General features: G+C 38.5%; 1 protein-coding gene across 3 annotated transcripts in view; it reads left to right on the top strand.

Annotated features, from left to right (window-relative positions):
- The window catches only part of NELL1 (neural EGFL like 1), a 947998-nt gene that overhangs the window by 43264 nt on the left and 886513 nt on the right, over positions 1-18221 (top strand). Inside the window, exon 1 of one of the 3 annotated variants that reach the window (XM_056802024.1) lies at positions 1385-1575. The exons of the other annotated variants lie outside the window; for them this stretch is intronic. Coding sequence (XP_056658002.1) covers positions 1563-1575 — 13 coding nt within the window. The 5' untranslated portion in view covers positions 1385-1562. Of the gene's footprint in view, positions 1-1384; positions 1576-18221 lie in introns of those variants that run through there. 3 annotated transcript variants of the gene reach the window in all.

The following is an 18221-nucleotide window of genomic DNA, read 5'->3' as shown; positions in this document are numbered from 1 at the left end:
CTAACTGGTTATTCAGAGTGTAGACCCAGGAGAATTTGGAAGCTTGTGCTTGCCTGGCCCAATGGGAGCAAGAATCTTTTAAGAATCCAGGTATAATTGATGATAGTAAAAATGCTGAGGTCTGAGCTTATCTTTGATGGCACTTGCCACCTCCCATTTCTCATAGTTAATTGATTAACTGGATAGAGTCCAGATGAGTCCTGGAGGTTGGGGTGGAAGATAATGGTATTTTCAATCTATTTTGAAATTAAAATTGCTCAGAGCTTGGAATGAACTCCCTCCTTACCTATGCTTTTCAGAATCTTCCTTCAAAGTTCAACTCAAATGTCACCTTCTCTATGAGGTCTTTTCTGAGTCTTCCCTCCGTTAGTTTTTCGTTCCTCAATTAGCCTCCATTTATTTTGTATATGTCTATTGATGTACATGCTGTCTCCCTAATAGAGTGTAAACTACTTGAGGACAGGTACTATTTCTTTTTTCTCTTTGTATCCTTAGCATTCAACACAATGTCTGGGACATAGTAGACTCTTTTTTTTTATATAAACCCTTACCTTCCATCCTGGAGTCAATACTGTGTATTGGCTCCAAGGCAGAAGAGTGGTAAGGGCTAGGCAATGAGGGTCAAGTGACTTGCCCAGGGTCACACAGCTGGGAAGTGTCTGAGGCCAGATTTTGAACCTAGGACCTCCCATCTCTAGGCCTGGATCTCAATCCACTAAACTACCAGCTGCCCCCCATAGTAGACTCTTAACAAGTGTTTGGTGATTGACTGATGCTGAAGGAGGCTATTTTCAGTTGCCTCCTGAATCTGATGGAAACCTCTCACCTTTGTGTAAATAATTTTGTAATATCTTTAGCATGGGGGAAGTGGAGGGTATTACTTCTTACAAAGATCATAAGATTCCCATAAAGTTGGTCTTGATCTGGATTGTTATCATCTTGCTAATTAGTAGGACATTAGACTAAGAACTTCAGTCTCAGTTTATCTTTCCTTTGAAAAGTCTGAGCAAGTAAACTGTGAGGATTGGATCTGGCTATCTCCTGGTTGTAACAATGAAGGTATTTAGCTCTTCTTTCATTGGGAAGATTGAATTATAATCCCCTATCTATTTTTTTATTTTAATCCCCCAAAAGTGTTAACTCAGTATTTGAAGTAGATCTACTCATTTTAACTACAAAAAGGTGTAGACTAACTACTAAAGGTGTGATCTAACCAAAAAAGGTGTGAATACCCATTTCATGCATTGAGTGGGAGGTCTGTGACCCACCTGTGAAAGAGTGGGAAGTCCTGGAGAGGAGTGTCTGCTGTGATTGGTAGACATGAAATTTAGGGGAGGTAACACAAGAGAAAAAGATCTTTAAATAGAGGACCACAGAGGCCAGAAGAATATATAGATTGAGGTTCCTCTGACTCCAAGTTGGACTGGAGGATCATTTTCTTGAGCTTGGAGTGAAGAAGAGTCACTTAGGAGGAGAGACAGGAAGACAGACATTTGGAATTGGCTGTGGAACTTGACCCTGGAGGAGCTCCTGCAGGAGACCTCAGACTGCTTTCTTTTTAGATGGTCCCCATTGGTGAGTGAAAGGCTGACTCAGTTTCCCTGCCTTTCTGGAGGTGTAAACCTCCAACCATTGTCTTGAGACTTCTTTCCTCCATCCCCCCTCCCTCTCTCCCTCTCTCTCTCTTAATATCTTCCCTCTATTATAAATTATCATGAATTCCATTTACTTTAGTAATTCATTTTGGGATTTAGAAATTAAATCCATGGTGACCACCAATTTTAATATATTAAGTCCAACCACAAATAAATTTAACAATACCAACTTTCCATAACTTCACATTTTCAAATAATTGAAATGATTGATTATTGTTTTAAAAAAGCCTGTTCCCTTAGTCTGAATTTGGGATCAGAACACCTGGTTTGAAATCTTTTACCCACTATTTTTTGACTCTGTGTCATCAAGAGTCTTGGTGTTGTCTTAGGTAAATGACTTAACCTCTCAGGACAGCAATTTCCCCATCTGTAAAATGAGAAGGTTGTGCTAGAAGATATAGGTGATCTTTGCATGATTATTGGCCACTTGGTGCTGTGTGATGAATGTGATTGGTATCCCTTACTGCTGATTTCAAAACTTCTAGATCAGCTGAACCATGTTAAAGTTCTAAGGGTCCTACAACATTATAGGTCCATTGAGTTAGAGTCATAAGGATCTCAGAGGCTCTCTAATCCATTTCCCTAATTTTATTAGACCAGGAAGCTGAAGGGATTTTCCTAAGGATAAACATTTAGAGAACATTGATTGGAGATGCAATTTGAGCTGAGATCTTTTGACCCTAGGAGTATACTTCCCACCGTACTATGAAGACATGCATTAGTAACTATTACTTTAAGATCTGCTGTTTGGACATCTCTATCCCACAGTGGTTTTACAGTAGTTCATGAGTTCCATTTTCTAATTTGTTGGATGAAAAGTGGCCCTCTATTTGGATAATATGCTGATTTACTCAAAAAATCCAGCAGCTTTCTGACCTGGTATGGTCTATGCCTCTTAGCAAAGGCTAAGATAATAGATGCTTTTTTGAGGAGGAAAGACCAGTGTTCTTGGAGGAAGAAAATGACTGATTGAAACACTGCCTCCACCTAAAATCTGTGAGCCTCTCCCTTCAGTGAAGGACTTACTGATTTTAGGCACCTAGGTGCTGAAATGGAGAGAACTGGTCATGGAGTTTGGAATACTTAAGTTCGAATTTAGCCTTATATATTTGCTAGCTGTGTGACCCCGGGCAAGTCACTTTACTGCCATATACCTCAGTTTCCTCTAATGTAAAATGGCAATAAAAATACTTATCTTCTAGGGCTGTTTTGAGGATAAAATGAGCTAATACTTGCAAAGCACTTAGCACAATGGGGCAGGTAGGTAGTGTGGTGGTTAGAGTGCCACTGGAGTCAGGAGGATCTGAGTTCAAATTTGACTTCAGGCATTTATTAGCTATGTGACCCTGGTCAAATCAAGTTATTTAACCTTTCTTGTCTTAGTTTCCTCATCTGTAAAATGAATTGGAGAAGCAAATGGCAAAACATCCTAGTAGCTTTGCCAAGAAAACACCAAACATCACAAAAGAATCATATGTGACTGAACAACAACAAAGCATAGTATGATCCCTAGAACATAATAGGTGCTATATAAATGTTAGCTATTACTGTTATTATTATTGTATTAGTAGCGGTAGGGGCTTAGAGAAGGTTTAGGGTGAAAGGTTATTTGATTCATTCCAAATATGCCTGGTATTTCAGTGACACCTGACTGCCATAATGGGTCCATCTTAAGTTAGATTTGAACCATCTAAGTCAGGGTCTTAACTTAGGTTAAGGTAGAAACAGTTTTAAAAATTCAATACTGAATTTTGATATAACTGATTTTCTTTGTAATACTATGTCTTATTTTGAGACACTTACAAACATTATTCTGAGAAAAGAGTCATAGATTTCACCAGTATGCCAAAAGGGCTCATGACACAAAAGGTTTAAGAAATCTTGTTTTAGGTTCATAAATTCCTTCTCTCTTCTCTGATCCCAGTGCATTATGGAAGGGAAGGAAGAGTTTGCAGCAAAATCTCTCCTTGGTCTGTGTTGGCAAGGGAGACACCTGCAGTATTTGGTAGAATGAGAAGAAAGTATCTGGGAGCCTATATGCCACAGTCACGCCTGGGAGAGGAGTTACACTGGTGCCATCTTGTTGGGGTAGAACCCTGAGCTGATGGCATCTTATGCTCTTTGTGTTCTGGTGTGGCATCTGGTTGCTTCCTGCCATAGTAACTTCCTTTCATCAAACTGAGTTGGGGCTGGTATTCTGAGAATTCAGCCAGGTCCTGTTCTTTGCAGTTACTGATTGAATGAAACATGATGCCAGTGGAGGCTGAACTCAGAAAACTGTTTCCTTAGATCCTATTTTGTTCCATGATATTGACCTATATAATTTTGTACCTTTTTATTGTCTAAGGCAAAATGATTCTTGCAGCATTGTTTGCCCTGGGAAAGACTATCTCATTTGCACCCTAGGAAATTAATTGACTTCTTACTATTTTAATTAATTCTTAAAAAAAAAAAAACCTTCTTGCTTTCTGTCTTAGAAGCAATTGTGTACATTGGTTCCAAGGCAGAGGAGTGGTAAGGCCCAGGCAGTGGGGGTTAAGTGACTTGCCCAGGGTAGAGTCACCCAGTTAGGAAGTGTCTCAGGTCAGATTTGAACCCAGGAACTCCCAGCTCTATCCATTAGGCAACCTAGCTGCTCCCATTCCACTGTTTCTTATGCTACTAGGTTTTCAGCCTGCTTCTCATAGAATTTCAGTATTTAGAGGTAGAAGATGCCCCAGGGGCCATTGATTCTGAATCACACCTGAAAGAACTCACTATAACTTATTTGGTCATTTGGCCTCTTGTCAAGTATCTCAAACAAGAGGGGACCCAGCACCACTTAAAGCAGCCCACTCCAATTTTGGACAGCCTCCATTACTAAGTTTTCCTCATATCAAGTCTAAATTTGCTTCTTTGCAACACCCACCCACTTTTTCCTTTTTTTCTCTCTGGGGACAAATAGAATAAATTTAATATGACTTCCACATGGAAGTCTTTCAAATATTTGAACTCAGCTATCACATTCATTCCCCACTGAATTTCTTTATCAGGCTAAATATGCCCAGTTCCTTCAATCAATCCTCATGTGACATGGTCTTTAGACCCTTTGTGGTCCTGGCTACCATCCTCTGGATATGTTCCCTCTAGCTTCTCAATTCTTTAGTAATAAAAGATATGAGTGGCAAGAGAAAATACTAGCCAGAGAATCCTGGAATCACAAAACCTACATTTTGTAGGTTGAATAATTCACCTTTATGTAGGACTTTGTAGTTTGTCAAGTACTCTACATATAGCATCTCATTTGATCCTTACAACAACCTTGTGAGGTAGATAATATCTTTATTAACATTTTAATATGATGAAATTGAGATTGAGAGAGAGGTTAATTAATTAGATCTGGGTCATACAACCAGTAAGAATAAGGCAAGATTTGAACTCAAACCCTCCTAATTTGGGTTCAGCACATTACTACACTGTTGGGGTTGTTCAACCTCAAAAAAGAGAATAAGAGGGAATATTATTGTTGCTTCCAAATTCTTAAAGCATTGTCATAGAGAAGGCAGCAGATTTCAATGGAGAGAAACTAGGCTCAAAGCCATGAAGGCTTGGATTCAAATTCTGCTTCTGATATGTATTGACTGTGTATTCCTGGGCAAATAAATTAACTTCTTCATTCTCCAGACAACTCTTAAGACTGCAAGTCTCCTCGAAATGCTGACCTACTTTAATAGAGGGAGTTTTCTCATCTCCAAATTCCCTATACCAACAACCTAACAGCTCAGATCCTATTTCTATCCTTAATAATAGCTTACATTTGTATCATATTATAAGGCTGACTAAGTATTTTACCTCTGTAACCCCAGTACACTGATTTTATATTCTCCCTTTTCTCTCATACTTCCTGAAGTTCTTCCCACACAAAGGAAAGCTGGTCCTCTCACTTAGTAGGTTCTATTATCTCCTCACTTCAGAGTCAGGTAAGACCAGCACTCTTTTCAAGAAAACCAGTATCTTGCCTCTTGGCACACACTTGCAAGGCTTGCTGGTATTAGTGGGTAGGACTTGGAGGTAACCACATCCCTTTGGTAGAATGGACTCTATCGGATACCATCGAGATTCTCTCTTCCCTCCCCACCCCTAAAAATCTCATACCTTAGTCTTACTATGGATTCTAAGATCAGCAAATGTTAGGCAGTTGGGGTTTAGTGACTTACTTGCCCAGGGAAGTGCCTGAGGTCAGTTTTGAACCCAATTCCAGAGCTGATGCTCTATTTATTGTGCTACTGAGCTGCCCCTCATCCACAGTCTCTTCAGAGAAAGATCCAGGGTGGGCAGAAGATATTGTCATTTTGCTTTTTGACCATCCCAATATGCCTTTAAATGACTAGATGAGAATTCGGAGTCTTTCTTTTCTGCTGTGTTCATTAGCTTTTTATGCCTTCTCAGCAGACAATGACAGTACTGCCTGTCTGCCTGTATTTACATTTTTTGTATGGGTGGAGGGTGGGACTATAAATGCTGCTAGTGGAACTGTGGCATGCTAAAAGCCCTTGAACATTCCTGTCATCCCACTTGACAAAGCTTTGAAGGAGATGGGGAAAGTGAAAGCCATGGGGTCTCTGCCCAATCGATACACAGTGGGATTCTAGTTGGTAATTGCCATTAACGTTAATGGAAGTTCCACCCAGCCGTTCCATACACATAAATGGAGAACTGACCTCCCCTCAATTTTTAAAGTGCTCCCATGAGGGGCTGCTTGATTTATAGACAGAGGATTAGATTTAGGAAAGAAAGTTGAGAAACAGCCAAGACTGCTTAATGTGGGGAAATTTGAAAGTGACCCAGAAACAGTCAAAAGTCTCCAAATGTGGTTAATGTTAATCTTAAGCAATAAGATTCTAATGTGATGGAGCCTAGTCCGGCGTGGATCTTGAATATAACAAAGTTCATATGGGGGGCATTGGAAGAGATTTGAGAGCATTACAAGGAAGAATGGAGGATGCATATTGGTGGAGTCTCAGAATGCTTCTCTTCACTGTTCTTTTTGCAGTGTGGAGGTGTAACCATTAAATAGTTGAAAGCATTTTTTATTTATTGGGTCAGAATACTTTATAGACATTTCTAATTCCTTACTAGTATTTAAAATGAGGAGGGGGAGAAGTGGAAAAATGGGTTCACTTGTTTTAGGGGTCCATTATGCTCCTGGAAAGCCCTTTACTCTCAATTCTGACTATTGCAACTCCTGGCTTCCTTCAAGGCTTATGTCAAATCCAACCTCCTTCAAAAAGCCTTTTCTGATCCCTCCCAGTGGTTAGTGTCAGCCCCACCAATCAATGTGCATTTAATGTGTATTTATTTGGTCTTTCTACTCTATTTGACTCTCTGTGAACATATTGCATAATACGACCCAAAGGAATTTAAGTTTCTTGAGGGCAAGAACTATCTCATATTTGTAATTGTAATCCCAGTTATGGGATCTTTGGTGGTTCTCATATAACTTGAAATGAATTTGGGGAGCTTTCAAAATTGTCAGTCATTCAACCCACCTTTCATCTCTGAGGTCCATTCTATTGCTTCAAATCTGGACAAAAATATGTTTAGCATGTTCTGAATAAGACCAGGTGAGGACTGCTAATAGAATAATTTCCAACATTCTTTTCACGTGAGGGGCCAGCTCAGTTAGACATTATCAGAATGACTGGAAAGTCCAAATGTAGATGCATATTACCACTTTGCTCTTAATGAGAAGCTTGTGACAGCATGTACCCAATCTTGAATCAAGTCACTGGTGTGCAAAAATGACTTTCAAGTTTCCTTAGAGCATTGACAGCCCTAAAAAGGTAATCGTCCTTGGTTCAATAAACAAGTTTGGGTTGCAAAGAAAACTTTCTCCTGGAATCAAGAGGGCTTTTGATGACTTGTATTAAGTGTGGGTGGTTAGAAAATGTTGATAAAATAACTAGTGCTATACTTTGTGTTACTAATTGAAATTAATATTTTATTTTTATTAATAAATAAAAAGTATTTATTAATTGCCTACTGGGTACTAGGCACTAAGGATATAAAGCCAAAAAAAAAAGAAATAGCTTCCCTCTCATTAAAGATGTTATATTCTATTTCATGAGACATCATTGAAATATATGCTTGTACATACCCATTGCTTCTAATTCTATCTTATGGGGACAAGTAAGACAAGTTCAATTCCTTTTCCATGATAACTATTCAGTTGGATTCAATTTAATTCAAGCAGGATTTATTTAGCACCACAGTTGTGCTAGGCAAGGGGAAGCCTGGCTATTGATAATAGAGATGGTTTCGGAATGAGAAAAAAACTCAAGTTAAAATATCACCTCTGAAACATATTGACTATGTGAACCTAGGTATGTCAAGACCTCTAGTGCCCTACCCATCTCTTTAAGCCTAAATTGTACAACTAGGAATTTCTTCACTGAAAATCCTATACTCAAAGGAAATCACAGGTCTGGCTAAAAGAAATGTTCTAGAAGAGAAAAAGAAATCCAAACTCTGTCTGATCTCAATATGCTTATAGTAGTCATCCTGTCTTCTTTAACTGTCTTCTTCTTTGGATTAAATTTCCCATTTCTTCGGTCAATTTTTGTATGGTCTACATTGCCCTCATCATCCAAGATTTCCTTTGTTGGGTGCCTTCTGATGACAGCCCTCAAGATGCAGTTTGACCAGGGAAGAATACATTGGAACTGCTCTCTCTCTCTCTCTCTCTCTCTCTCTCTCTCTCTCTCTCTCTCTCTCTCTCTCTCTTTCTCTCTCTCTCTCTCTCTCTCTCTTTCTGGGCACCTTGGTTTTCTTAATACAACTTAAAAAAACTGTCGACCACACACACTGTTAATTCTAGTAAGCTCGTAGATCATTCTCTGTTTCTTTCTTCTAAGCTTTCCTTTTGTCTGAAGTAAGAGCTACAATTTTCAAATTGTTTGGTGAAGGCAACATCATCTTAATTGATATCATTAAAGACAAAGCATTTATCAAGTGCTAAATGCCAGGAATGCAAAGAAAAATAAAAAACCTGTGCCTACCCTCAATGAGCTCATATTCTAATGAAGAAGACAGCAGGCAAACAACTATATGCTTATAAGACTCATAGAGTGAAAATGGGAGGTAATAGTTATTCAATACTCATGAAATGCTCTCTAACACATATGGTATTTTTTTCAAATTCTTAAAACTGACAGTTTCAAAACTAGGAACTATTCCTCATAATTTCTCCTGCTTGAAACACCTCCTCTTTGAAAGGAGACCCTCCAACTCATTGAAGCATTAGAGATGGGAGGGAGAAGGGACACCCAAACTCCACTTTTCCTTTAATCTCCTCAGCTTTTCTAACTTCTCATTCAAGAGCAAACTTGCAAGTCTGCCTCCTATTAAATGTGATGGTTGGGCACTTTTCTACTATGGGGCTACAATTGGTTTGGGAGCGAAGTTACAGCTTCTTAAGGTTTTTGGAGGGATGAGAAGGACCTAGCTTGTAGCTCAGCCAGAAAGTTTTAGTCCACCTTTAAAAATGCTACTGAAGGTCTATATGAAGGGAAGTTAAAGAATCAACATTTGAATGAAGAAATGATGACATTCTTTTCCTGAGTTGCTAGAGGATTAAACACACAAACACAGAGTAATATAAATTTATTTTGATTAGAAATCCACCAGACCTTTGGGTCAAACTGATTAGCTATTATCTATGGGCAGTTAGGTGGAGCAGGGGATAAAACACTGGACTTGGAGTCAGGAAGACTCATCTTCATGAATTCAAATTCAGCCTCAGATACTTACTAGCTGTGTGACCCTGGGCAAGTCACTTTATCCTGTTTGCCTCAGTTTCCTCATCTGTAAAATAATCTAGAGAAGGGAATGGCAAACCACTCTAGTATCTTTACCAAGAAAACCCCCAAATGACATCACAAGTCAGACATCCTGAACAAGGATAACCACCAACCTCTGTTGATCATTAGAATTACTTGACAACATTTTAGTTACATACTGAGCAGGTATATGTTTGTGTGTGTGTGTGTGTAAATGCAATTTCAGCTAGAATATGTTAACCGGAGCCTGGGATGGTTGGGGTTAGGGGAATGAGAGACGGGCAGTGTTGACAATAATGTCCCTTTTAGAGAGTCCACCAGAGGAAGGAAAGGTAGGGAAGGGGCAGCCTGCTTAGAGAACAATCCATCAGCAAGAATTTTTAAAGCAGCTACATTGTGATAACCTCTGAAAGGGAAATAGTACCTGCCCTTAAGGAGTTTGCATTTCAGTGAGGGAGAGAACATGTAGATAAGCAGGTATATGCAAAAGAAATGAAAGTTAATTTGGGGGGGGGGAGGTTCTGGATTCTGATAGGTGAATCAGGAAGACCTCATGTATGAAGTAATACTTGAGCTTCAAAGGAAAGTAGGGACTGTAAGAATTTAGGGGGAAAGACTTTCTAGAGTGGGGTTGGGGGGCAGATAAAACTTCAAGATTTCTGTACCAGTGTAGAATCTTCTCAGCCTTGGGACCCCCCCCCCCCACTTAATGAAAGAATATTTGGAGATGGCTTAGAGAGGCTTTCATTTTGTTCTAATCTAACATTCCTTTCCAATCTGCATTTTCGTTTTCAGTCAGATTTGACAGCATCTTTAAAAATTTAAATGGCCCCCCCTTTGCCACTCTGAAAATCTGAACTGATGGAAAGCAGGCCTTGAGTAGCAACTCCAAATGGGCAGCTTCTTGGAGAGAGAAAAGCTGCTATCTTGCACCATCCCCAGGGAATGAAAATTAGCTTTTTTTTTTCACAAGTATTCAAGCTGCTGTCTTGCTTGTCTGCCAAAAATTCAGACTCATCTCACCACCCAAACTGCTATCACGTCTGGTGTGTGATGGGGGGAAGCGGGAAGAAAGGCAGAGAGAAGAGGAGTTTTTCTTTTGCACTTTTGGAACATAACTACTGTTTGGTAGCATCGATTCATGTTGTGTTGGATCGTGGCATGTGGTTGTTTAATCTAACATGACACAAGGTAAGACAAGGTGACAAAGTGCCATGCATCAGACAAGATGATTGTCAGGCACTCCCCTGGTTTGTAGACTGGCTGGAGGAGGTGAGGGAGTCGATTGCTCTTCCAGCGTATTTAAGAGTTGGCAGTGGAAAAATTCACAAGCAACTTTGCACTTTCCCAAACAATGGAGAATTGCACATCTGTACAGTCAGCAATAGCAAACAGTGACATATGTTCAGGCTTCTGCATTCCAACTTATGTTAGGATATCGGGCGTTTTTCTCTTGAGGAGTGTTAGACATCTTTGGATGTCTCCATCTCATGCAGGCTCTTTGACTTCCTTGTCATGTTCTGGTAATGAAACCAGTCATCAGAATAATCTGACAAATTTCTCAGGCCAGCAGTGTTCTCCACGATAGATCAAATCCAGGACTTTTAGCTTTTCAGTCAAGTTCTGTGCTCCCAAAATAGCAAAAGTGAATTACTTCTTTTTGTCCTGTTGCCACTTATTTTCACACATGTTTTGGAATCCAAACTCTGGGGAAAACAACATCTGTATTTAGATGGGGGAAGGAAACTCACTCACCAGCTGGGTTAGTTTGAGTAAGAGCAAGATGCTCACAGATTTTCTTTTAAAATGGATCCTGGAGACTTGACAGCAGACATCTCTAGGTTTGTTTGACAAATGCCAATGGCTTTGCCTAGCCCCATCACTCTTCCTTGCTTCTCATGGATTTTCCTTAGAAAGAACCACTGCTACAATTGTGCTTAGACTAAACTTCCAAAGGTCAGCTTGGCTTTTGGGGGAAAGGAAGCTTCTAGAAATAGACCTCTCCAGTCTCATTAATACTAGTCATCAGGTGTGGAGCAGCACATTTTCATATTAGGATGTAGAATATGTTCTTAGTCTGTTCTACGACTGTAGCTCTGTCTTTGAATGTCTTAATGTATCTTTATTTTGGCTTTCAGATAGGCTAACCCTATCATTTCATATTTTTTTTATTTTTCTAATAATTTGGAAATGTCTTCATTAAAAAAAATCAGTTTGCCAAAAAAGGCAGAAGGTGTTTAGAGTGGTTGTGATGGGGGATGGGGAGAGGAGTGTTGGAAGCACATGTGGCAGTTCTATTGAAATAAAAGCCCCATGGAGAAACAAAGACTCATCCAGCCCCAAAGCTTTTTGTATCCTGAGCACGTCTGCTGCTACGGATGAACCCACTGCAATGGATGCTATCAAACTTGTCATATTTTATTCATGAGTTGTGGTGTGCCTGGATGAAATAAGAAAAGCAAGACTCCAAATCATAATTATGGTGTAAAAAGATAAAAGTTATTATTGTGACATTTGTGGGGGAGGGAAATTAAATCTCTGAAATAATTCATTTAAAAAGTTTCACACCATGACTCACTATTCTTCATCTGTTTATGATTGTTTGGATCCCTGGGACCCTGTTCAATCAGAATCCCTCATAAAAGACTACACATATCTATTGAATGAGAATATAATCCAAAAGAGGGTCACAGCAGCACTTAGGTATAGCTGGAATAGCTGAAAAGCATTTTTGTATATCTTTCACTCACACATCATTACTCTGTGATTGATATATCCCAAAGGAAACATGCCAGATTATTCCCTTGCCCCCTGTCCCCAACCCCAATTCTTTGACATCTGAGATCTGTTTTTATTTTCTTTTAGTGCCCAAAACTTTTAGGGTGAGAATAAAAAGCAAAACAAAATCCTACTTAGATTATGCCAAGAATTTGGAACATTAGAATATAATTCACCTTGCTGAATTGATCTCTTTCTAGTTTAAAAGTAAACTAAAATTACTTAACCTCTCAATGCTAAAACTTTTTAAGGTCATAAATTATTGAACAGATGCTAATCTCTATTATAGAGTGCCTTTCCTTACCAAACATCCCCAATATTCATGAAATCTTGGGTCTCATCTAAAAAAAAAACCAAGCAGATGGGGGGTATTCAATTTTTAAAAAAGAGATCAATGGTCATCACTCATGAAATCCCACCAATTTTATACTTGGAGGGACCCGTTTCTTTCACTTATTAACTGATTAGTTCAGAAGCCCATATTTCAACCTCTTATCATCTCAGTGTTTCCAACCTCCCTCTAGCCAAATGATTGATGCACTCCATGGAAGCTCTTTATTCTATGGGCTCTAAGTGATTTTTTCCTGTCATGTCTGAATGTATTCACCTTGTTTCTCTCCTTAACTGTAATCTTGAGAAGGTAAGCATAAGGAGGGAGGGGAAGAGAAGTGTGTGTTAGCATGGAGGGGATAGAGAGAGATGAGTGAGTAGGGGACCAACAGAATTTAGAGTTCTGTGATTGTAAGGACATAAGGAAGGGATGTATTGGGAGAGTAGAGGCAATGTGATTCAGGGCAGAGAGGGCTCAATTTGGAAATAGAGGACTTGAATTTCAAGCCTAATTCTGCTCCTTAGCTAGGTTGCAGTAGATGGAACACTGAGGTTGGAATTGGGAAGATTCATCCTTACCAAGTTCAAATGTGGCCTCAGACAATGACTAGCTATGTGACCCTGGGCAAATCACTTAACCCTGTTGGCCTCATTTTCATCATATATAAAATGAGCTGGAGAAGGAAGTGGCAAATCAGTCCAGTATCTTAGTTGTGTGAGTCTCGGTCAGGCAGTTAATCCTGTTTGCCTCAGTTCCTCATCTGAAGGAAATGGCAAATCTCTCTAGTATCTTAATCAAGAAGACTTCTAATGGGGTTCTGGAGAGTTGACCAGGACTGAAAATTACTCAACAACACTAAAAAAATTGTATAACAGGCAGCATGATGTAGCCAAGAAAGTACTGAATTAGAATCAGGAAGATGAGTTTGAATCTTACCTCAGATACTTACTAGAAGGGAGCTTCTGGGCAAATCACTTCACTTCTTTAGGTCTCAGCTTTCTCACCTGGAAAATGAGAAGCATCTAAGTTTTTCTTTTATTTTTTGCATTTGAAATCTGTGATCTTATAACAAAGCTGGAGAAATTTCAGGGAAGTCCAACTGAAATTATCAACATAGGAAAGGAATTGTCAAATGAAGACGTGAAAAATGATATATGTGAAAGGTTAAAAGTGAAGTGTCTAACATTGTTACAGATGGGGTTAATGAAGCTTTGTTTATTAAATTCTGGTGTACCTGAGTTCAAAAGGGGCCAATCTGGGAATATTTGAAATACAAGGCAGTAGTAGAGATCTGAACAGGGCACTCTAAAATGGTTTAGAGAAACCCATAGATGATGGATTCATAATTGATTGTCATTAAAATATCATTTGCTTATTTTTAATGTTCAAAAAGTTTTGAATTCCAATTTTTCTCTCTACCTCTAGCCCATTTTCAAGACATTGAGAAGGCAAGAAATATATCAATTATAATTATAAATGTGAAATCGTTCAAATATATTTCTATATTAGCCATGTTGCAAAAAAAGCAAGAAAAATGAAGAGAAAAAAGTATACTTCAGTTTGTATTCTGAGTTAATCAGCTCTCTCTCTGGAAATGGATAGCATTGGTTCTTTATTATGAGTCCTTTGGAATTGTCTTGGATCATTTAATTGATCAGAGTAGTTAAGTCTTTCAGAGTTGATCATCATTGCAATATTGCTATTACTCTGTACAAGGCTCTCCTGGTGTTTCTCACTTTATTCTGTGTCAGTTCACACGAGTCTTTCCACATTTTTCCTGAAACCATCTTGCTTTTCATTTATTATAGCAAAATAGATTTTAATGGTAATCATATACCATAGCTTGTTTAGCTATTTCCCAATTGGTGGGTATCCCTTCAACTTCCAGTTCTTTGCTACCACCCCAAACTACAGTTTTGCATATATGTGTCTTTTGCCTTTTTTTCTCTGATCTCTCTTGGATACAGACCCAGTAGTGGTATTATTCGTTAAAGAATTGATGCCTTCCAGGGGCAGCTGGGTAGCTCAGTGGATTGAGAGCTAGCCCTAGAGATGGGAGGTCCTAGGTTCAAATCTGGCCTCAGACACTTCCCAGCTGTGTGACCCTGGGCAAGTCACTTGACCCCCATTACCTAGCCCTTACCACTCTTCTGCCTTGGAGCCAATACACAGTATTGACTCTAGGATGGAAGGTAAGGGTTTAAAAAAAAAAGAATTGATGCCTTCCCCTGCCCCCAATGTACTTGCATCCCTATTTTATGCGTAACAATTTCCCCCTTCTTCTGTTCCCTTCCTCTTTGCCCCAGTACTCTCCTCTTCCTTGCTTTTTCATTTTTTGAGATCATCTCAATATAATTGACTCTCATCCATGTCCTCTGTCAGTGTAGAATGTAAATATAACTGTCCTAATAAAGATCAAGTTCTTAGGAGTTACATCTATCATCTTCCCATATGGGAATATAAATAGTTTAATCTTATTAAGTCTCTTCTGATTTCTCTTTCTTGTTTTCCTTTTTATTCTTCCCTTGAGTCTTGTGTTTGAATGCCAGATTTTCTATTCATCACTTATTTTTTCACCAGTAATGCTTGAAAGCCCTCTGTTTCATTAATTTTCTTTTTTTTTTACCTGAAGGATAATATTTAATTTTTCTGGGTAGTTTTTTTTGGTACTAGTGATAGCTCCTTTGCCTCCTGAAATATATTCCAAGTCCTCCAGTTCTTTATCATGGAAATTGCTAAATTTTGTGTGATCTTGACTGAAGATCCATGATATAGGAATATTTTCATTCTGCCTTCTTGAGGTATTTTCTCCTTGATCTGGAAACTCTAGAATTTGTCTATGATATTCCTGGGAGTTTTCATGTTGCCATCTTTTTCAGAAAGTGATAGGTGGATTTTTTTCAATTTACATTTTACCCACTGGTTCTAAGATATATTGAGGTAGTTTTGTTTTATATTTTCTGGCAATTTGATGTCTAGGCTCTTTCTTTGATTATGACTTTCAGGGAGTTCAGTAATTCTAAATTATCTCTCTTCAATCTATTTTTTTCAAGTCAGTTGTTTTTCCAAAGAAATATCTCATGCTTTATTTCTTCATACTTTTTTGTTTTTTTGTTCTACAATGTTTCATGGAATCATTGATTTCTATTTGTCCAATTCTAATTTTTAAGGATTTATTTTCTTCAGTAAGGAATTGTACCCATTTCTATTTTAAGAAGTTCTTCAGTGAATTTTTTAACCTTTTTGTTTTCTGATCACTTTTATCATTAAGGAGTTCTTTTCAGTTAGTTCATGTGCCTTTTTTACTGATCTGTTAATTCTCTTTTCATGATTTTCTTGCATCATTCTTATTTTTCTTCCAGGAATTCTTGTTGGGCTTGTTTACAGTTTGCATTTTTCCCCTTTGAGGCTTTGTTTATAATTTTTAATATTTTTGTCTAGTTTTGAGTTAGTGTTCTGAGCTTCCCTATCACAGTAGTAGATTTTTAGCATCATTTTTTTTGTTTGCTCATTTTTCCAGCCTCTTTTTTGATATTGAACTTCATGGTAATGGTGAGCTTTGCTCAACTTGGTAGGGAGGGGAGTTTTGCTCCAGGCTTCAGTCTTTTTCAAGCTGCTATTTTCAGAGCTAGTTCTGGGAGTAAAGGTCTCTAAGTTTTCAGTGCTTCCAAGGGGATGTGATCTGAAGAGATGTGATAACTGCTGTCCTGCTCTGTATTCTGGTCTTTACCCAGGAAAGTCTTCTGCTCCCCTGAAGCCTCAAGTGCTAGCACTCCCCTTGGTCTTTAAATTGTGACACACTGCCTCAAGTGCTGGCATTTTTCTCTACTCTCCAGAGTCTCTAGCCTGATAGTTCCCAAAGGTTCTGCTGCTGCTATTGCTACCATCTCTCAAACTTACTGCTGATATTGCTGCTGCTTGTAATCTGTGCTGATCCCCAGCCCCATGTCACAGACCTCTCTTTCAAATTCATAAATTGTCTTGGGATGGAAAAGTATCTCACCCCCAACTTTTGTTGGCTATGCTGCTCAAGAATTCAATATGACACATTATTTTGAAGTTCTTTGGAAGGGACTGTTGAGAAAATGCAGATGGATTGTTGCTTCTACTCTAACATCTTGACTCTAATAGCATGAGCTGGTGGCATCTCCAAATTTGATGTCAAGAAGGACTGTTCTAGTCTTGGTACTTTGTCCTATATAGGTACTGGCCTATACTGTCCTTGGAATTGATGCAGGAGAAACATGTTTTCATTTTTATGAGGAGGAGGGGAGCAAAAGTGAAATTTTAAACTTGGAACTGAAGATCAATGGAATGATCAACGGATTGGGTTTCAAAAGTTCTGAGTTCAGGCCCCACAACTGCCATTTACTTGCTTGTATTACCTTGGCCAAGTTATTTTTAAGCTCTCAGTGCCTCATTCTCCTCATCTGTCTGGCCTACCTTATTGGGTTATTGTCAAGATCAAGTGCTATATTGAAGAAGTACTTTGGAAACTATAATGTGTCACACAATTTTAACTTGTATTCTTTTTATTCATATTTATTCATATGTACATAGGAGGATATTCTAAAGGAAGGAGGTAGGAAGAAGTGGATGAGGGGAATGAAGAGATAGTCAACACTAGAATCTTCCTCTGTCTCCAGGCTCCCCTCCATCATGAGTTTGCAATTTCACATTGGGAAGAAAACATAGAATTTGTGTCTTGGTACAGCTCTAGTTAAACCACTTGACATATCTCTATTCCTTAAACCATCTTCCATCTCCCTAGCCTTTATTTTGATGAAAAATCAAACACTATAAATTTAAGTTAAGATCAAACCTTCTAAAAGGTCAATTTGACATGACTATATCTCTTAGGTACATCTAGAGCCCCATTAGCATAAGAGGAATAGACTTTAATCCATTTGGATCTTATTCCCTAAATGACAGATTGTTTTCTTTTTTTTTTTTAAAGAAAAAAGTTTATTATAATGCTTAATTCACAATTCAACAAATCAATTGATTGCTGACTACAAGCAAGTTTTTATGGTAAAGTGCTGGAATTAGAGTGAGGTGGTGAGACAAATATTATTAGAGACCTCTGACCTTTAGACTCTGATTTTAGTCCAGTAACTGGACTAAGTATCTTCTATGTGAAGCTTTTCCTGACCTTTCTGGGTGCTTTGTGTCTTCCTCTAATTTGTACCAATTTTGCATATACTGTCATAAGTATCTGGGGACTTCCCTGATTTAATGCAAGATTCCTGTGGGAAGGGATTGTTTCATTTTGTCTTTTTATTATCATCACCCAGCACATAGTAGATACTATTCAAATCTTCTTTGATTGTTGTTTGCTTATCATAAAGAGAAAGCTAACAAGATTATATAAATAAATGCTAATTTAACAATTGAAACAAATGTTGTTTTGGGGATTCACGGAATGGAGGCATTAACAGAAAACTGGATTGTTTTTGTCCTTCTCCAACCCTAGCTTCTCTCTCCTTCACTAGAGGTCTTCAGGCAAAGGCTACAGAATCATTTATTAGGAAAGTTTTGTTCAGACATAGTTTGGACCATATCACCTCTGAAATTCCCTTTGGTGATGATGTTCTGCAATATTGTGATTATGTTGAGTTTGGGTAATGTTAGAAGGCTTCG

This window comes from Monodelphis domestica, chromosome 6, assembly GCF_027887165.1.
Source record: "Monodelphis domestica isolate mMonDom1 chromosome 6, mMonDom1.pri, whole genome shotgun sequence".
NCBI classification, from domain to species: Eukaryota; Metazoa; Chordata; class Mammalia; order Didelphimorphia; family Didelphidae; genus Monodelphis; species Monodelphis domestica.
This window is presented reverse-complemented; position numbering and strand designations above follow the sequence as displayed.